The following is a 17,063-nucleotide window of genomic DNA, read 5'->3' as shown; positions in this document are numbered from 1 at the left end:
AAAGCTTCTTCGTTTGTACCCTGATGCACATATTACCTTCTTTCTTCCCAAACCATCCTTCTGACTTCTGTGTTTTTGAAATTTATACAGCATTTTATATACTTTTGTCTGGCTTCTTTTAACATTATGCTTATGAATAAAGATTGGTCCATGTTGTTGCATGTGGCAGTACGGTTCATTCACTCTCTCTGATAGTAATATTCCAACAGGATGTTAGGATTTATTTGCTGTTTTCTATTGTTGATAGGAATTTGAGGTGCTTTCAGTTTGTGTTGTTCAAATAATGATGCTGTGAATATTCTTGCATGCATTCCTGTTGAATACATGGGAATAAAAGTGGGTCATATTTTTAAAACTTTAGTAAATAATGCCAGTTTTTCAAAGTGATTATATAAATTTACACTTCATGAGCAGCATATGGGTTTTGGTTGTTCCAAATTCCTGCCAACACTTGGGTATTATTAACCTTTGAAAATTTTGAACATTCTGGTTAGTATATATTGCTATCTCATTGAGATTATAACTTTTTTTTTTAAGATTTTATTTATTTATTTATTTGAGAGAGAATGAGATAGAGAGTGCATGAAAGGGGGGAAGGTCAGAGGGAGAAGCAGATTCCCTGCTGAGCAGGGAGCCCGATGCTGGACTCGAATCCCGGGGCTCCAGGATCATGACCTCAGCCGAAGGCAGTCACTTAACCAACTGAGCCACCCAGGCGCCCCAAGATTATAACTTTTATATCATTGTTTACTAATGATATCAAACATCTTTTAATAGGATTATAGGGCATTAAGATACCCTCTTTCTTTTTTTAAAGATTTTATTCATTCACTCTTGATGAAATGTCTTTCTTGTTTTAAGTTTCTTGTCTCTTTATTGTTGTGCGTTGTTTGTTTTTGCCTTTATTAAGATACAAGCCCCTTGTTGGGTGTATTTTCTACAAATACCTTCTTCTACTGTGTGGCTTACTACTCTACTTTATTTCTACTCTGTTCATGGTACACTTTGAAAAATAGAGAAGTTCTTAATTTTAGTATGATTCAATTTATCAATCTTTTAAAGTTAGTCTTGTTTGTGTCCTGCTTAAGAAATCATTGCTTACCTCAAAGTCATGAAATATTCTCCTATATTATATTTTAGAAATTTTTTTATCTTTTAAATTTAGTGAGGGTGTGAAGTACATGTTCAAGTTTTATTTTACCTTCAGTATGTATAATCATTTACATAGTACTATTTATTGAAAAGACTACCCTTTTCCCATGATTCTGAAGTGCCACCTTTAATGTAAATCGAGTATGGATGTATATGTACACACATGCACACCTATATGCACATACATGCCTTATTCTGGATTCTTTATTCCATTGATCTAATTTAATTTACTACATTGTCTTAATTACATAACTTTGAAAAGTCTTAATATTTAGTAGAGAACATCTTTACATGTTTTTTCTTAATTATCTTGGCTCTTCTCAGCCCTTACATTTCCATATGAATTTTACAATTAGATTATAAATTTATACCAAATTTATACCAAAAAGAAGTCCTACTGGAACTTTGATTAAAATTGAATTGTATCTGCAGATCAATTTGCAAAGAAATGACATTTTACAATATTGGAACTTTTGATCCATGAACATTATAGATCTCCATTTATTTAGGCTTTCTTTAATTTTTCCAAATACTCCGTAGTCTACTGTGTAAATTTCTCCTACATCTTTTATTAGATTGATTTGTAGGTATTTAATGTTGTTCAATGCCATTGTAAAAGTGCCTTTTAATTTTGATTTCTGATTGTTCCTGTTTATATAAATACAATTTATTTTTTATGTATTGAATAAAACTATTTATTTGATTCTAATGGTTTGATCCTACATAATTTTAAATTTTCTACCTACACAGTCATGTCAACTGCAAATAAGGAGCCTTTTCCTTCCTTTCTATCCTTACACTTTTCTTTTTTCTCTTGCCTTACTGCACTGGCTATACTGCTGGATATATTATAGGCCTTACTGCCCTATAATCCAGCATTGAATACAAATGATGATAAAAGGCATCCTTTTAAACTTTCACTATTTCTCCATTAAGGTGTGATGTTTGTTGTAGCTTTTATTATAGAAGCCCTTTGTCACATTAAGGACATATTCTTCTATTCCTAGTTTGCTAAGAGTTTTTACCAAGAATGAGTTGGGTGATGAATTTTATCAAATGCTTTTTTTGTATATACTTAGATAATTATATAATTTTCATCTTTTATTCTTTTAATGTGAATTGCATTGGTGTTTCAATGTGACATCAACATTGTATTTCTATAACAGATGCAATTTGGTCATCATGCATTATCCTTTTTATGTGTTGCTAAATTTGGTTTTTGATATTTTCTTTAGGATTTTACACTTGTGTTCATTAGTGAGATTGGCCCCTACCTTTCCTCCTAAAAACAGGAAGTTTTTTCTCTTTGTTCTGTGGAAGAGTTTTTATACAATTGGTGTGATATATTTTTTGAATATGTGAAATATCATCTAGGAAACCATCCTTAGTTTAGAGTTTTCAGCCTTTCTTTTACTATAATAATGCATATTCAGGCTACAGATTTCCCTCCTAAAGTATGGCTATAGCTGCAACACTTATGTTTTGCTCTATTTTATTTTTATAATTTATTTCAAAATATTTTGTTTTAATTTCTTCTTGAACACGAGAAATTCTAAATTCTAAACATGGGAATTTTTGTAGTTACTTATATATATTTTTTACTATGATCAGAAAGTATGATTTCAGTCCTTTTGATTTTTATCAACCAATTAATGTACATATTCCATGCCTGCTTAAAAAGAATGTGTTTGCAGTTGTTAATGGCGGTGTATTTACGAGGGTCGCTGTGGCAAAGTACCACAATCTGGGTGACTTAAGCAACAGAAATTTATTCGCCCACAATTCTGAAGGCTAAATTAAGTCAAAAATCGAGGTGTTGGCAGGGCCATGTTCCCGTTCAAGCCAGTAGGAGAGAATTTCCTTGCCCATTTTAGCTTCTGTTGTCAGCAGTCCTCGAGTTGTTGGCTTACAGATACATAACTCTAGTCACTTCCTCTGTTGTAATATTGTCTTCTCTGTGTGTCTTTGTCTTCACAAGGCAGTTTCCTTTCTGTTTTCTCTACTCCTGTAGGGATACCAATCATATTAGATTAAGGCTCTATCATACTCCACTATGACCTCATCTTAACTAATTACATTTGCAATGGCTCTATTTCCGAATAAGGTCACATTCAGAGGTGTGAGCATTTGGGACTTCAGCATATCTTTTTGGGGCACACAATTCAGTTAGGTCAAGTTTGTTAGTCATATTTAAATTTGTTTTTGTTTCATGATTTTTTTGTCTGCTCATTCTGTAATTAAGAGAGGGTTATAAAAACCACCCACTGTGATTATGGGTCTATTTTTATTTCTCCTTTGGTTCTGTCAATTTTTGCTTTTTATATTTTGAGGTTATGTATTAGGTGCATAGAAATCTAGAATTGTTATATTTTTCTGGTGAAGTGTACCTTTTATCATTATACTGTCATTCTAGCTCTATCATGCATTCTTGCCTTAAAGTGTACTGTACTTCCTCTGATGTTAACATAAGCTTATAAACTGTCTTTTGGTTAGTTTGCATATTATATATTTTTCCACTTTGTAACTTTTACTTTTCCTATATCTTAGCCGTAAGATGAGACCAATATATAGTTAGGTTCTGTTGTTGTTGTTCTTGTTGCTGTTGTTTTTGTTGAAAGTCTGTTCTTTGAGTGTTTGGTCAGCTTGCATTTAATGTACTTATTGATTTGCTTAGAATTTCTCATCTTGCCATTTGCTTTCCATTCCTTGTTCTTTTGCCCTGTTCTCTTTTCTGACCTTTAGAGAGATGATTACTTGGCCCCTTTCTCTTCTTTTAGCTGTAGAGTCTTTACTATTCTTTTAGTGATTGCCTTGTAGACTCCAACTTTCATTCTTAACTTATTGAAGTCTAATATTAATGCTTTTATCACATTTCTAAACAGTGTAAGAACCTTTGTACACTTTATTTCTTCCAGTTTCCATAGTGTCTTGGTATTACCATATGTTTTATCTTTTTTTTTTATAAGTAGGCTCCACACCCAGCATGGAGCCCAATGCAAGGCTCGAACTCATGACCCTGAGATCGAGACCTGAGCTGAGATCAAGAGTCAGACACTTAACTGGCTGAGCCACCCAGTTACACCCTGGTATTTCCAAAGTTTTAAACTTGTATATTTTAACCCCCACATACCTAATTATAATAGTTTTTTGTTCATATACATTTGTATTCATTTACCATTTACATATTTACCATTTCCTTTGCTCTTCATTTCCTGTTACATCTTCAAGTTTCCACTATGATTATATTCTGCCCAAAGAACATTCATTTGTATTTCCTTTGGTGTGGATATGCTTATGACAGATTACTTCAGTTTTGTTTACCTGAATATGTCTTTGATTCACCCGCCTTTTGAAAGGATATATATATATATTTAGATCAGCAGTTATTTTCCTTCAGTCCTTTGAAGTTATAATTCCACTCACTGTCTTCTGGTTTCCTTTGTTTCTGCCAAGAAGTCAGCTGTAATTTACTTATTGTTCCTTTGAACATAAATTCTCGTCACCCCTGTAGGGAGTTTTAATGTTTTCTCATTATCTGTGATTGTTGGGAGTGTCACTATGATGGGCTTACATACTATTTTCTTGTTTTTTTATGTTAACTGAGACTTTTCACCACTTCTAAAATCTGTGGATCAATGTTATTCACTTGTTGTAGAAAGTTCTAAGTTATTCTGTTTTCAAATACTGCTTTTGTCTCATTTTTTCTTCCTTTTTATATGGTACTCCAGTTACACCTATGTTAGACCTCTTTACTATATTCCATGTATCTATTATGTTCTTTCTGCATTTTCCACCCTTTTTTTTTTTAAGATTTTATTTATTTATTTAACAGAGAGATACACAGCGAGAGAGGGAACACAAGTAGGGGGAGTGGGAGAGGGAGAGGCAGGCTTCCCGCAAAGCAGGGAGCTGGATGCGGGGCTCGATCCCAGGACCCTGGGACCATGACCTGAGCTGAAGGCAGACGCTTAACCATCTGAGCCACCCAGGCGCCCCAGCATTTTCCACTTTTTTATATGTTTAGTCTGTGTATTTTCTTCAGGCCTTTTGTCTGGTTCATTTTTTTTTTTTTTTTAAATCTGTGTCTAACATGCTGATAAAACCATTTATTTGGATTTATTTCTTAGTTCTAGAATTTCATTTGACTCTTTTATGATTTACATTTTTCCTTAAAAAATTTTAGTCTTTTATTTCTTTGAGCCTATTAGGCATAGTTATTTTAATATCCAGTTCTGAAAACTTAGATTATCTAAGTTCCCTGTAGATCAGTTACTGTTGACTGTTGTTTCTGTTGGTTTTAGGTCACATTGTTTTATCTTTGTATGACTGGTTATTTTTTATTGAATGTCAGATATTGTCTATGAAAAATATAGGGACAGTTTGAAAGCTAGTATGCTGTTATGTTTATTTCAGGGAAGATTTATTTTGCTTCAGAAAGATGGCCAAGGGACTGGCAATCACAGATTGCCTTATTAATCCAGGCAGGGATTGGTAAGAGTTAAAGTTGAATTTAGTCTCTTTTAAAGTTGGTCTACTTCTAGTTCAGTTTTTTTTTTTTTTTTTTTTTTTTTTAAAGATTTTATTTATTTATTTGAGACAGAGAGAATGAGAGAGACAGAGAGCACATGAGAGGGGGAAGGGTCAGAGGGAGAAGCAGGCTCCCTGCTGAGCAGGGAGCCCGATGCGGGACTCGATCCCAGGACTCCAGGATCATGACCTGAGCTGAAGGCAGTCGCTTAACCAATTGAGCCACCCAGGCACCCTCTAGTTCAGTTTTATTCAGGTTCCAGGCATGCCTTATCACTAGCTCCTCAGTTCTGATTTTGTCCTTTTATCCTCAGAAATTTGTCTCTTGTTATCTTCCGTTGATTGTCAGATCCCTGTTCAGAATTGGTCAGTCCTTCTAGGGGAAACACACCTCCAAAAGATGTGAAAACTATTTTGGGTTTCCTTATTGGAGATCATGGTGCCATAATTCTTCACTGTCTTCCTTGGTCCTTCTCAGTGCTTTTTGATAAGTACTTTTGCTTTTTAATAATTACCTGCATTTTCTAATTCTCACCAGGAGGGTTGATTGAGGTTACCTAATTTCATTATGTACATATCAAGAAAATATTGTGACTATTTTTTCTACTGAGTTAAAATCTTTAAGATGGCTATTTAAAAATCTGTAGTTCTATGTGGATCATCAAACATTTTCATTTGTTCATACTTTTTTGCACAATATCTTAGCATAGGGTTGGATGTACATCCCTACCAGAAAGCTTTAAGGGATATAAAGATAACCACTAAAATGTATGGATGTCCAAAGTTGTACTATATATGGTTATATTAGGCTTCAAGTAGATAAAGTTTAGCTGTTAATAAGCAACATGTTTTTTTAAGCTTAGTATTATTTTGGCCATCTATCTCTTTTTATGACAGAAGGAAAGGATATTTGATTATTTTTCAAATTTGTTTAGATTCTTTGGGCTGTCTGCTTATCAGAAATTGGGCAATCTTATTTGTTTTTAAAGTCCTTTATTTTATTAGTACTTCTTGGAAAAACCAACTAATAAGGACTTAATTGGTATAGAAAGATTTTTTTTGATTATGTATTAACTCATACTTTTCATTCATATATCAAAGTACTGTTCTCTTTGTTCATCTTTGCCGAGATTCAGAAATGATAATTATTTGTCACTTGTTTCTTTTGTTCTTTAAGTTTATTTTCCTATTTACTGATCAGAAGGTTTTTAAAGTTATCAAGGATTCCATGCACTTCCAAGATTAGGGATAACATCAATCTAAAGACTCAATTCTTTTCTGTCTTCACTGCTTACAGACAGGGAACACAATCTCTTCAGCCTGGACCTATGTAGAAGAATTTGGAGAAAATAAACAGGTAAGAAAAAGTCCTTTAGGAATATTAAGTGATATATTTAGTTTTCAGAAAGCCAGTTATAAATTATTCTTCTTATGGTTATAAGAAGAAATATTTAAAATTGTCTAAAGAAGCTTGTGAAATATTTGGTTATAATAGCTTTGTTAATCATAGATTCATTAAGCAAAGTTCTAAAAAATTAAACTGGTTTCCATATTTCAGGTTCTTCTCAAAGCTTATAACATACTAGTGTATGTTGTGAACCATTGCAGATGGCAAACAGTATTTTAATGTAGATGTTGGAGTGAGTGTGTTATATGTAGATTATTCAGCATTTCTCAAGCTTATCTGAAAATTTCTTATCTGTTTTTTTGAACAAATAAAACCACAGTTATTGTTGATACAATTTAGAATAAAAGTTATTTACCAGGATTCACTCTAGTTTTTCCAACATGGTACTGAGAGGATAAGTTTTAGTAGAATGTTAAAGGTAGTTTATAGTTTGAATAAAGATTACTTTCATTCAAATTCCTTTTCACGTGTTGAGGCAAAAAGAAATGTTGTGGTTCCCTGGGTAGAATCCATGTTTTAGTTCTGTATTCTTAAGGAAGCTAAAACTTCATCTTTCTGTGCCTCAATTTCCTTGTTTATTAAAGAGGAAAATAATACTATTTGTTTTGTAAGGCTTTTATAAGGATTAAGTAGTGCTGATGTTGTATAGTTATTTTTGGCACTTAATAAGTACTCAATAAATATTAACTCATTAATAGAACTCATACTTCAGATACAAGGAAATGTATTTATTATGCTTGAGGCTTATAACTTTATTTTGTAGATCCTAATCTTAACATAAAAATTTGAATATGTGATGCTATTCTCAGAAATACCTTTTCTTATAAGATTCTATAGTTCAAATTTTGAATTATGAGGACTAATTTTACTGATAGAAATGAAACTTGAAAGAGTTGCTATCTTTCCTAAGACCTTTATCTTCTCTTCACTTTTGCCCAGATAATTTTTCTAATGAGCTGCAATTTTTGAGTCATACTGAAGCTTAGATAAACTGTAGCACTCCGATCGTAATTTTCCTCTCTTATAGGTTGCCTTTCTATTAATCTCTTCCAAATGGTTTAGAAACTATCTTTAAAAGGAATTTGACATAATCTATTAAACAACGGTAGCAAACTGGAAGCTCTAGATACGGTCTGTTTGGTCTCTTTGTTTTTTTGAAAGGAAAGCAACTAGATTTAATTTCAGTACAAATAGCTAGACACCTGTTTTACATTTGATCCTCTTTGAGTTCTTTTTTCATTTGTTTGTTACATCTTAGCCTCTGAGGGCACTTGAATTTGTAATCACTGTGTTTAGCACAGTTCAAGAATATTTCTGTTTTGTTTTTAATGTTTCCCTATTACATATTAGCCCCATTAAAATTCTTCCCAAAGTGATTTGCAAAGTTTGTCAGTGAAATAACTGTTCCTTAGGTCAAACGAGTTTGGGAAAAGTTGTGTACTATATACTGCCCTAGGAAAAATCATAATGCTTATTAGCATATTGAAAATCATTGTAGTAGCAACCTGTGTAAGTGTTAAATCCGGTTTTACTAGATTTTTTTCAAGATTTTATTTGGCTAAGGGATTCTTGTTTTGAGGTACTTGAATCGTACGGGGATATAGGTTCGGAAACACTGAAACTAACTCAAACACTTGGGTTTGTTTGTTTGTTTATTTATTTATTTGACAGAGATAGCAAGAGAGGGAACACAAGCAGGGGAGGGTTGAAGGGAGAAGCAGGCTTCCCGCCGAGCAGGGAGCCCAATGCAGGGCTCGATCCCAGGACCCTGGGATCATGACCTGAGCTGAAGGCAGACGCTTAACAGACTGAGCCACCCAGGCGCCCCTCAAACACTTGGGTTTTGTTTATAACCTTATTGGAGTATAATTGAAATACAATAAAGTACACACTTAAAGTGTACACTTTGGTCAGTTGGGTTTATATATACATCTGTGAAATGATATCACAATCAAGAAAACAAATATTTCTGTCACCTCTGCAGTAACCTGTTCCTCCTTCTCTCTTCTTTTCCAGGCAACCACCGATCTGATTGCTATTACTATAGATTAGTTTGCTTTTCCTAGACTTTCAAACCTTTGTTTTTGAAAGCTTAAATTACAATCTTTAGATAACTTAGAATGAAACAGTAGTAAATTCTTAAAAATAAAAGTACAGGTATCTGACAATTACATTTATGAAAATTGTTATATACTGTCAAAGTTTCACAGTAAGAATTTGAAACTCAAATCACTCTTTCAAAGTTGTATAGAAAATATATTGTAAATTTAGAAAATACTTTAATTAAAAACAAAAGCAGATGATTTTTTCCCCAAAACTGAATCTGAAAAATATAATTACTCTAGTAAAAACAGAGAACTAACCAACTAGAACTTTATAAAAAAGGAGTTAGAGATAATAACTTTCATTCTTATCCAAGCCACCATTACTAAGATTAACATACCTCCTAAAAATCATCTTAAAACAGAAAAACTGACCTAAACTACTCTGTGAGCCTAGTCTTAGAAGAAAACATTGGTCATTTCATGTCTACTTCTTGCTCTTTGCTATCAGTTGCCTATAGCAAAAATTAAGTAGAGGGTAAAAATACCTTGTTTTGGTCAAAATTTAATTTAATTTTGTAATAGGGAAAGTAAAGGAGATAAAAATGCCAGTAAATTTGATAATAACTAATTTGTTGTAGCCAAAAATATCACTTAAAAATTTCTAGTTAATGATTTTTAAATATGTCATAGGTTATGAGTTGTTTAATAATTAGCAATTTTGAAAATTCCTTCCTCTGCTTTACCGTTAGTTCTTGACAATTCTTTACTAGTATGGAAAGTATAAAATAAATGATAAATGTCATTTACACTATAATATAGATTTTTTAAATCTTTCTTTGAACCCAGCCATGTTTTATGTTCTGTGTATATACAGTGCTGTGTTAACAAGTGTTAACACTTTAGCAGATGGAGTTCAGTGAAAGAAAGTTACTGAGTTATTTCAGTTGTGGCCTGTTTGAATGTTAGAAATTGAAATAATAAAATGGCGAAATGATATTTTTTCAAAAATTTTAATAAAGATCCTATAGAAATCTAAAGAAGTACTTAAAATATGTATTAAAGGTATGGAATATGTATTACAGGTATGGGAAATGTATTTCATAGATGTGAGTATCAGGGGCTTCATTCTTATACACTGCTTTTGGGAGGGGAAAACAGTATAGCTGTCTTATAGTCGCCTCAAAAAGTTAAACATAAACCTACCTTATGACCCAGCATGTCAATTTCTAGGTATTTACTCCAGAGAATTGGAAGCATATGTCCACATGAAATTTTGTACACATTACTCCTTAGCAGCATTATTCATAACAGCCAACAGGTAGAAACAACCTAAATGTCCATTGACTGATGAGTGTATAAACAAAATGTGGTGTTTTCATGCAAGGGATCTAAAGAGGAATGAAGTTCTGATATATATTACAACATGGGTAAACCTTGAAAACAAATGCTAAGGAACTAGTTAAAAAAGACAACATAAATTGTATGATTCCATTTATATCAAAAATCCAGAACAGGCAAATCAATAGAAACAGAAAAATTAGTGGTTGCTGGACCTGGGGGAGAGGGAGGGGAGTGACTGCTAATAGGTACAGAGTTTCTGTTTAGGGTGATGAAAATGTTCTGGATAGTGGTACTGGTTGCACAACTTTGTGAATCTATTAAAAACCACTGAATTGTACACTTAAGCGTACATCAAAAAGAGGGAGAGGATGTAAAGGTAGAGCTGAAATAGTTAAGGAGAAGAAAAAAATAGTTAACAAGAATTATGAGGACTGTACTTATTAATGGAAAATTAATGAGTACGGTCAGAAACAAACCAGAAGAAAAAGATAGCCAAAATAAGCATAAGAAGACACTTTGAACTCAATTTAAAGTCTCCATTAAGGGTTTCCTCCCTCTTCACATGAAGCAGAAAAGCAGTTTGAGAATCCATGGTGTTTGACCAAGATGTGTAGGAGAATTAGAAACAAACAAATGAGACACAAATGGAGTAAAGCAGTGTATATCCATTGCTTAGATGTTCACCGAGGAGCGTCCTGGTGGTGTTTATCTCTTGTGTCAGACAGAGAAAGGTAGTAGACCGAATTATCACTTACAAAAGTGGGACTGACAAACAGGTGGTGAATGTGCTGCCAGTCTCTGCCCTCGCTCCCAGGTCAGTGGCCCAACAGTTATTCTGCTCGTCCTAGCCACAGCTTCTGAATCCTTGGGAATCTGGGGTCCTTTGAGCCATTACTGCTTGATGAGAATTGGCACTTAAGGTTAAGCCTATTTGCTGTATAGACCAAAGTTATTCTCTGAAAATGTTTGATTCTTTCATGTTATAAATATGAAATTCTATACGATTTGATCAAAATGCTCTCTCTAATCATTACATTAGAGCAAGTCGTTTTATTATTAGTAGTATTTTTTTTTTTTTGCAAAAGGGCTTTTCTTCAAGTGGCATTCTTAGATAACATTGAGCGTATAAAACGGGAATGCAGAGCTGTGTGGGTCGAAATGGAAAATGTGGGGGTGGGTAGGTGCAAGCAGCAGCCAGATAGCTTAGAGCACCATCTATTGTATTTCTACTCTCTGTCTGTAGCAACGTCTTGAGACACTTTCCTCAACCCAGTTTTGAGAAGATTGCCAGAGTGCAAAAGCTTGGTCAAGTAGAAATAATACTTTCCTAGGAATTAGGAGACCTAATTTTTAATTCATTTTTCTTCATTTAACTGTGAGAGTATCCAGCAGTCACTTAATCAACCATCTTTTGTCTGTGTCATTCTTTAGTGAAAGAGGTGGTTGGAATTAGAGACTTATGAGGACCAACCTATCCCTGGTTTATGATTTTGAATTAGAGAATTTGATTAGTTAAAAATTTTATTAATATCAACAATAAAAAGTAAAACCAATAAAAATGAGCAAAAGGCTTGAATACATACTTTACTAAAGAACATGTTCAAATGGGCGACTAAACACATTATTAGTCATGAGAGAAATCCAAATTAAAACCAAGATGAGATACCATTTCACATCACTGGAATAGGTATGATTCAAAACACTGGCAATACCGAATGTTGGTGAGGATGTGGAACAGCCAGAACTCTGATAGTTTACTGGTGTGGATGTAGGATGGTCACACTGGGGAACTGTTGAGCAGTATCTGTCTGCCCTATGACCCAGCAGTTTCACTCCTAGTTATTTACCCAAAAGAAATGAAAACATATCAAAACAAAAAAGACTTGTATAAGAATGTTCGTAACAGCTTTATTCATAATAGTCAAAAGTTAGAAACAACTAACACATTTATCTGTCAATAGGTAAATGGATAAAAAAATGTTACAGTGTATACATACAACAGAATACTGCTGAACAATAAAAAGGAGTAAACTGACATACACAACATAATGAGTCTTAGAAATTATATTGAGAGAAAGAAGCTAGGCTTAAAATTTCTTTAAAAATTCATTTTATATGGAGTCCCAGAACAGACAAATCTAAGCTATAGTGAGAAATCAGAAAGTGGTTGCCTCCAACAGAAGGGCTGTTAACTGGAAAGGAGCACAAGGAGCTTCTTCTGGATTGATGGATATGTTTTCTATCTTGTTTTGGGTGTTGGTTGCATAGGTTTATAGAGTTATCAGAACTCATTGAAATGAACACATAGGACATATGTATTTCACTGTATGTAAATTTTACCTCAGTTTAAAAAGTATTAAGACAGTTGAATGATTATCAGTGTAAAACTTAAATTCTGAAATTGGCTCTATCATTCCCTTAAGAAGGGGAAAGGGGAGGACAGATCCAAGTCTGAGACAGAAACAGTGGGATTGAAGAGCTAAGGATATTCATTGGGAAGAAAAACCAGGGGTGGGCAAGTAAGTATATGCTAGGAATTCTGACTCACTTACTCATTTATTTCATAAAAATCAGTGATGCTTTCTGATTTTTATTTTCTGAGATATGTGTTAGATCTAAGGAAAACATGATTCATATAGGTTTATGCCAGTAATTACTATCTTAAGTTTGATATGTATTATATTTTCTAATTACCCAGATTTTTTCTGAACATATTTAGATTCTTATAATAAAATTTATTTTTGAAATGCTTGTAAAATCTTATGAACATTGAAGCTTTTCATTTCCTAACCTTTGTAGTACTAGGGGGAAATTGTTTTCTCTTGATGTATCCTGTGTGAATGAGGTCATCAAAGTCAACTTTTAATTTTGTATTTTAATTTAGTTTCCTTAGAAATGTGAGAAGACGACAGTTGATTAGTGTATTTTTAAATTAAAGGTTTACAGTAGGAGACTATTTAAAATGCCCATTTTCAGACCTAAGTACTATGCCAGTAGCCAGTTGTCTGGCTATCTTCTTTGTGAAATCATTCCCTGAAGATATATATCTCTTTTATCTACATTTCAGTGAATAGGCTGCATTAACTGTCACATGGATATAAACCCAAAATGAAAGTGATTTCTCTGAAAACTACATTTTCCCCACCTACAGAAGTGTAACTAAAAATCTGCTCCTCTGAATCATATAGTCTATGACCACATTGTTAAAAATTGAAAGAGCTAGTTGTATCATAGATACATGTCTAATAAGGAATTGACTGTATTTGTGTAATATTCTTTAAGAGGAGAGAATCAGAACTTTTTTTTTAAGCAATTAATTTGAATTATAGGAGCACTAAGGTTTCTGTTAATACTAAATACCATACCCTTTAGGCATAGTGGATCCTTTAAGAGAAGAAAAACAATTCAGGCGCCTGGGTGGCTCAGTTGGTTAAGCAACTGCCTTCGGCTCAGGTCATAATCCTGGAGTCCCTGGATCGAGTCCCGCGTCGGGCTCCCTGCTCGGCGGGGAGTCTGCTTCTCCCTCTGACCCTTCCCCCCTCTCATGTGCTCTCTCTCATTCTCTCTCTCTCAAATAAATAAATAAAATCTTTTAAAAAAAAGAAAAACAATTCTGTGATAATCTATTTATCCTACTTTGGATATTAGAAAAGCAAATGGTATCAAAGTAATTCCTTATCCAATTTCAAAATACTGAAAATATTTTGAACTGGATATCTTAAATGTATTTGTCTTCTTGGAACAGACTGCTTTTATTGATTTTATGGTACCATTAATAAAAATAAAAAGATTATAGAATTAATCAAGTTAGAGTTTTGCAGTGCTAGAAATTAAACCTATATTTAACTGATTTTTATTTTTTCCATTTTTTTTCTTAACTAGGTCCTTACTGATGTTGCTTGAGCTTATTCTCCTGCAGTTGATCTCATTCCTGTTGGCTAAATATTAAGTCCCATGACAACATTAAGTTAATGCTCATATGTTTTAGGCCTCATCTATAAAACCAGGAAAATATAGAAAAAACTTGACTTGTACATTAGATTACCTAATTCCTTTTCTTCCATTCCTAAAAACACCATAACTTTTATAAATAGTCATTTTATAGTCATTGTTAGACCCTTGGCTTATTCTACCCTAAAGAACATAGTTGAGTTTTTGGAAAGTACAGGATTTACAAATTTGGTCTTTAATATTCATACACACATATAAACATTACAATTAATGAAGCAGGAAATTATTGGTGCATAAGATGAATGTTTATTGTGAAATAGTAATATTTCAAATATAACTGGTTTTTAAAAAAATAATTTGGTTTTAATTTTTGGATTTTTCTATACTATAAGTTGATAATGGTTTCTTGAAGTTTATTTTATAAACATGATTCATTTTACTGTTTTATGGTACAAATAGGAACACTAATGTTAAATTGGTGTATTGAGTTATACAGATGTTAAATTAAATAAATTAAATAATGAAATATCGGACAGTTAGTTTACACCAAATGTTTTTGCAGTCCAGGGGAGGATGTTTCTGCTGGTTTAATGCCTAATACAGTTAAAAAAAATAAGCAAATATGAATTCGCTGTTTTTTATCTTTTCTTCATGGACTACGCCTTAGCATCAGAACCAAATTTAAAAGGAGCTGCATTGTGGAACAAGAGAAATCAGAGGTTCTCTTTTTTCTGTGATCAAAAAAACACAAAACAATTAATAGATATGCAAGTAAAAGATATCCAAGAATGCATTATAGTAAGATCTCTGAAGTGTTGTGTCAGTGAAAGGAACAGGACTGACTGATAAAATTATCAGGATTTGCAATGCTGTGAATGTTGAAATAGTCTTTACCAGCGAGATAATATTAGCAGGATTTTGAATGTTAGAACATTATGTTAAACTGTGATTATAGTTTTAATGCTTTGTCTCTTTGAATTAAATTTGTATCCATAAAGATGTGCAGCATAATTGTTCATGTATTTATTTACAGACTACAATTTCCGTCGCAGCTCAATAAATAGTCTTTCCCCTGTTAGTACTACTCTCTCTTCTGGGACTCCCAGCGTGCTTCCTTATACTTCAAGGCCTTATTCTTATCCAAGCTATCCCTTGTCACCAACAATATCACTTGCTAATGGCAGCCATGTTGGACAGCGACTATATATCTCCAATCAGGCCTCATTCTTCTGAAGAAGATATTGTAAACATGAGTATGCAAGTTTCTTTGTAAAGCATGCAAATTAAAATACTGTTTTATTTTAGAATTGGTTTGCACATTTAGTTTTAAAATGATAAATATATATTTATTTCAACATAGTAAACATCAACCATAATTCAGAAGAACCTACAGTTGTAGAACTTGTAAAAATGCTAAGTTTAAAAAGTTATTCAGTGGTTTCTCTTGATAAAGGTATAGCAAACTACTCTTTTTAAACTTTTGGGATTTTAAATACTTCTAATTCCTGAGAGGGCAGTAGAACCCAATAGTTTATGTTAAATTTTTGCATAATAACTTTGCCAAATAGCATTTCACAAGTATTTAAGCACTTGCAAACGATCGTTATACTAGATTTGATTACCAAGGATCACTTATCTGTATTAGAGATTATAACAGTTACATAACCAGAAGCATCTAACTATTATGTATAAAGAAATGAAGGGCAAAAAGATTAAGATACAAATTTTATGCAGTACTAAAGGAAAAGCAGTCTACCATTGTGGTCCTTGAAAATAACTATAAATATTTTAGTTAATTATTTGTTATAGAAATAAATTTTATTTTTGCTGTTAATGTATTTCAGGTTTTTATAGTTACGCTTCTTTTGTGTTTTTGATATTCTCTGTATAGTTGTTTGAATAATAAGTGTTCCGGTTTTTTAAATGTTGAAATCATGTGTTGTTTAATTTTTGTACTTGAATTCAAATTCTTTGACATTAAATATGTGATGCTTCTAATATGCATGTGTTTTATTTTTGTTTATTAGTATGCACAAAAAAGTTAGCTCTCACAGTCACCTTGACCTCTTCAGAGGCCATGGTCCTCTGGTCATGGTCCATGGGACCAAAGCAAAGCATACTGCAGACAAAAAATTGTTAGTTTTGTGAAACATAGTAACCAAAATCCTTTTCAGGAGCCAATAGAAATACTTTGTTGATGAAGCCAGTGAAGTTTCCTTCTTTTATTTATGAATACTTAGTGAATCCAGCCATTTTGACTGTTTAATGGTTTGGTAATGTACATTTATGATGAATTTCTAATGATGGTTTACGTAATTGATAATCAGGGACAAAAATTTTTCCACTCTTAGATACCAGATGTTAACTTTGTTGATTAACTCATTATGTAGCAGCATAGGACATGGGATTTGCATACGTAGAATATGAAATGGTTGCAAATATTTCTTCTAGCTTAAGTTTCTAGCAGAAGTTGTATGGAGAATAAATTACAGTTGACCCTTGAACAACACAGGTTTGAACTGGGCGGATTCATTTATACAAGGATTTTTTTATACTGTTCAGTAGTGTAAATCTATTTTCCTTATGATTTTCTTAATAAACATATTCTTTTCTCTAGCTTTATTGTAAGAATACAGTAT

General features: G+C 32.8%; 1 protein-coding gene across 2 annotated transcripts in view; it reads left to right on the top strand.

Moving 5' to 3' along the window:
- Positions 1-16,182, top strand: part of RBM46 (RNA binding motif protein 46) — a 36,104-nt gene extending 19,922 nt beyond the window's left edge. The window contains exons 4-5 of one of the 2 annotated variants that reach the window (XM_021698930.2): positions 6,977-7,036; positions 14,356-16,182. In XM_021698930.2, coding sequence (XP_021554605.1) covers positions 6,977-7,032 — 56 coding nt within the window. In that variant the 3' untranslated portion in view covers positions 7,033-7,036; positions 14,356-16,182. The remainder of the gene's footprint in view (positions 1-6,976; positions 7,037-14,355) is intronic. The other variant, XM_044912593.1, reaches the window with a different exon arrangement.
- Positions 16,183-17,063: the final 881 nt, after the last annotated feature.

This window comes from Neomonachus schauinslandi, chromosome 2, assembly GCF_002201575.2.
Source record: "Neomonachus schauinslandi chromosome 2, ASM220157v2, whole genome shotgun sequence".
NCBI lineage: Eukaryota > Metazoa > Chordata > Mammalia > Carnivora > Phocidae > Neomonachus > Neomonachus schauinslandi.
This window is presented reverse-complemented; position numbering and strand designations above follow the sequence as displayed.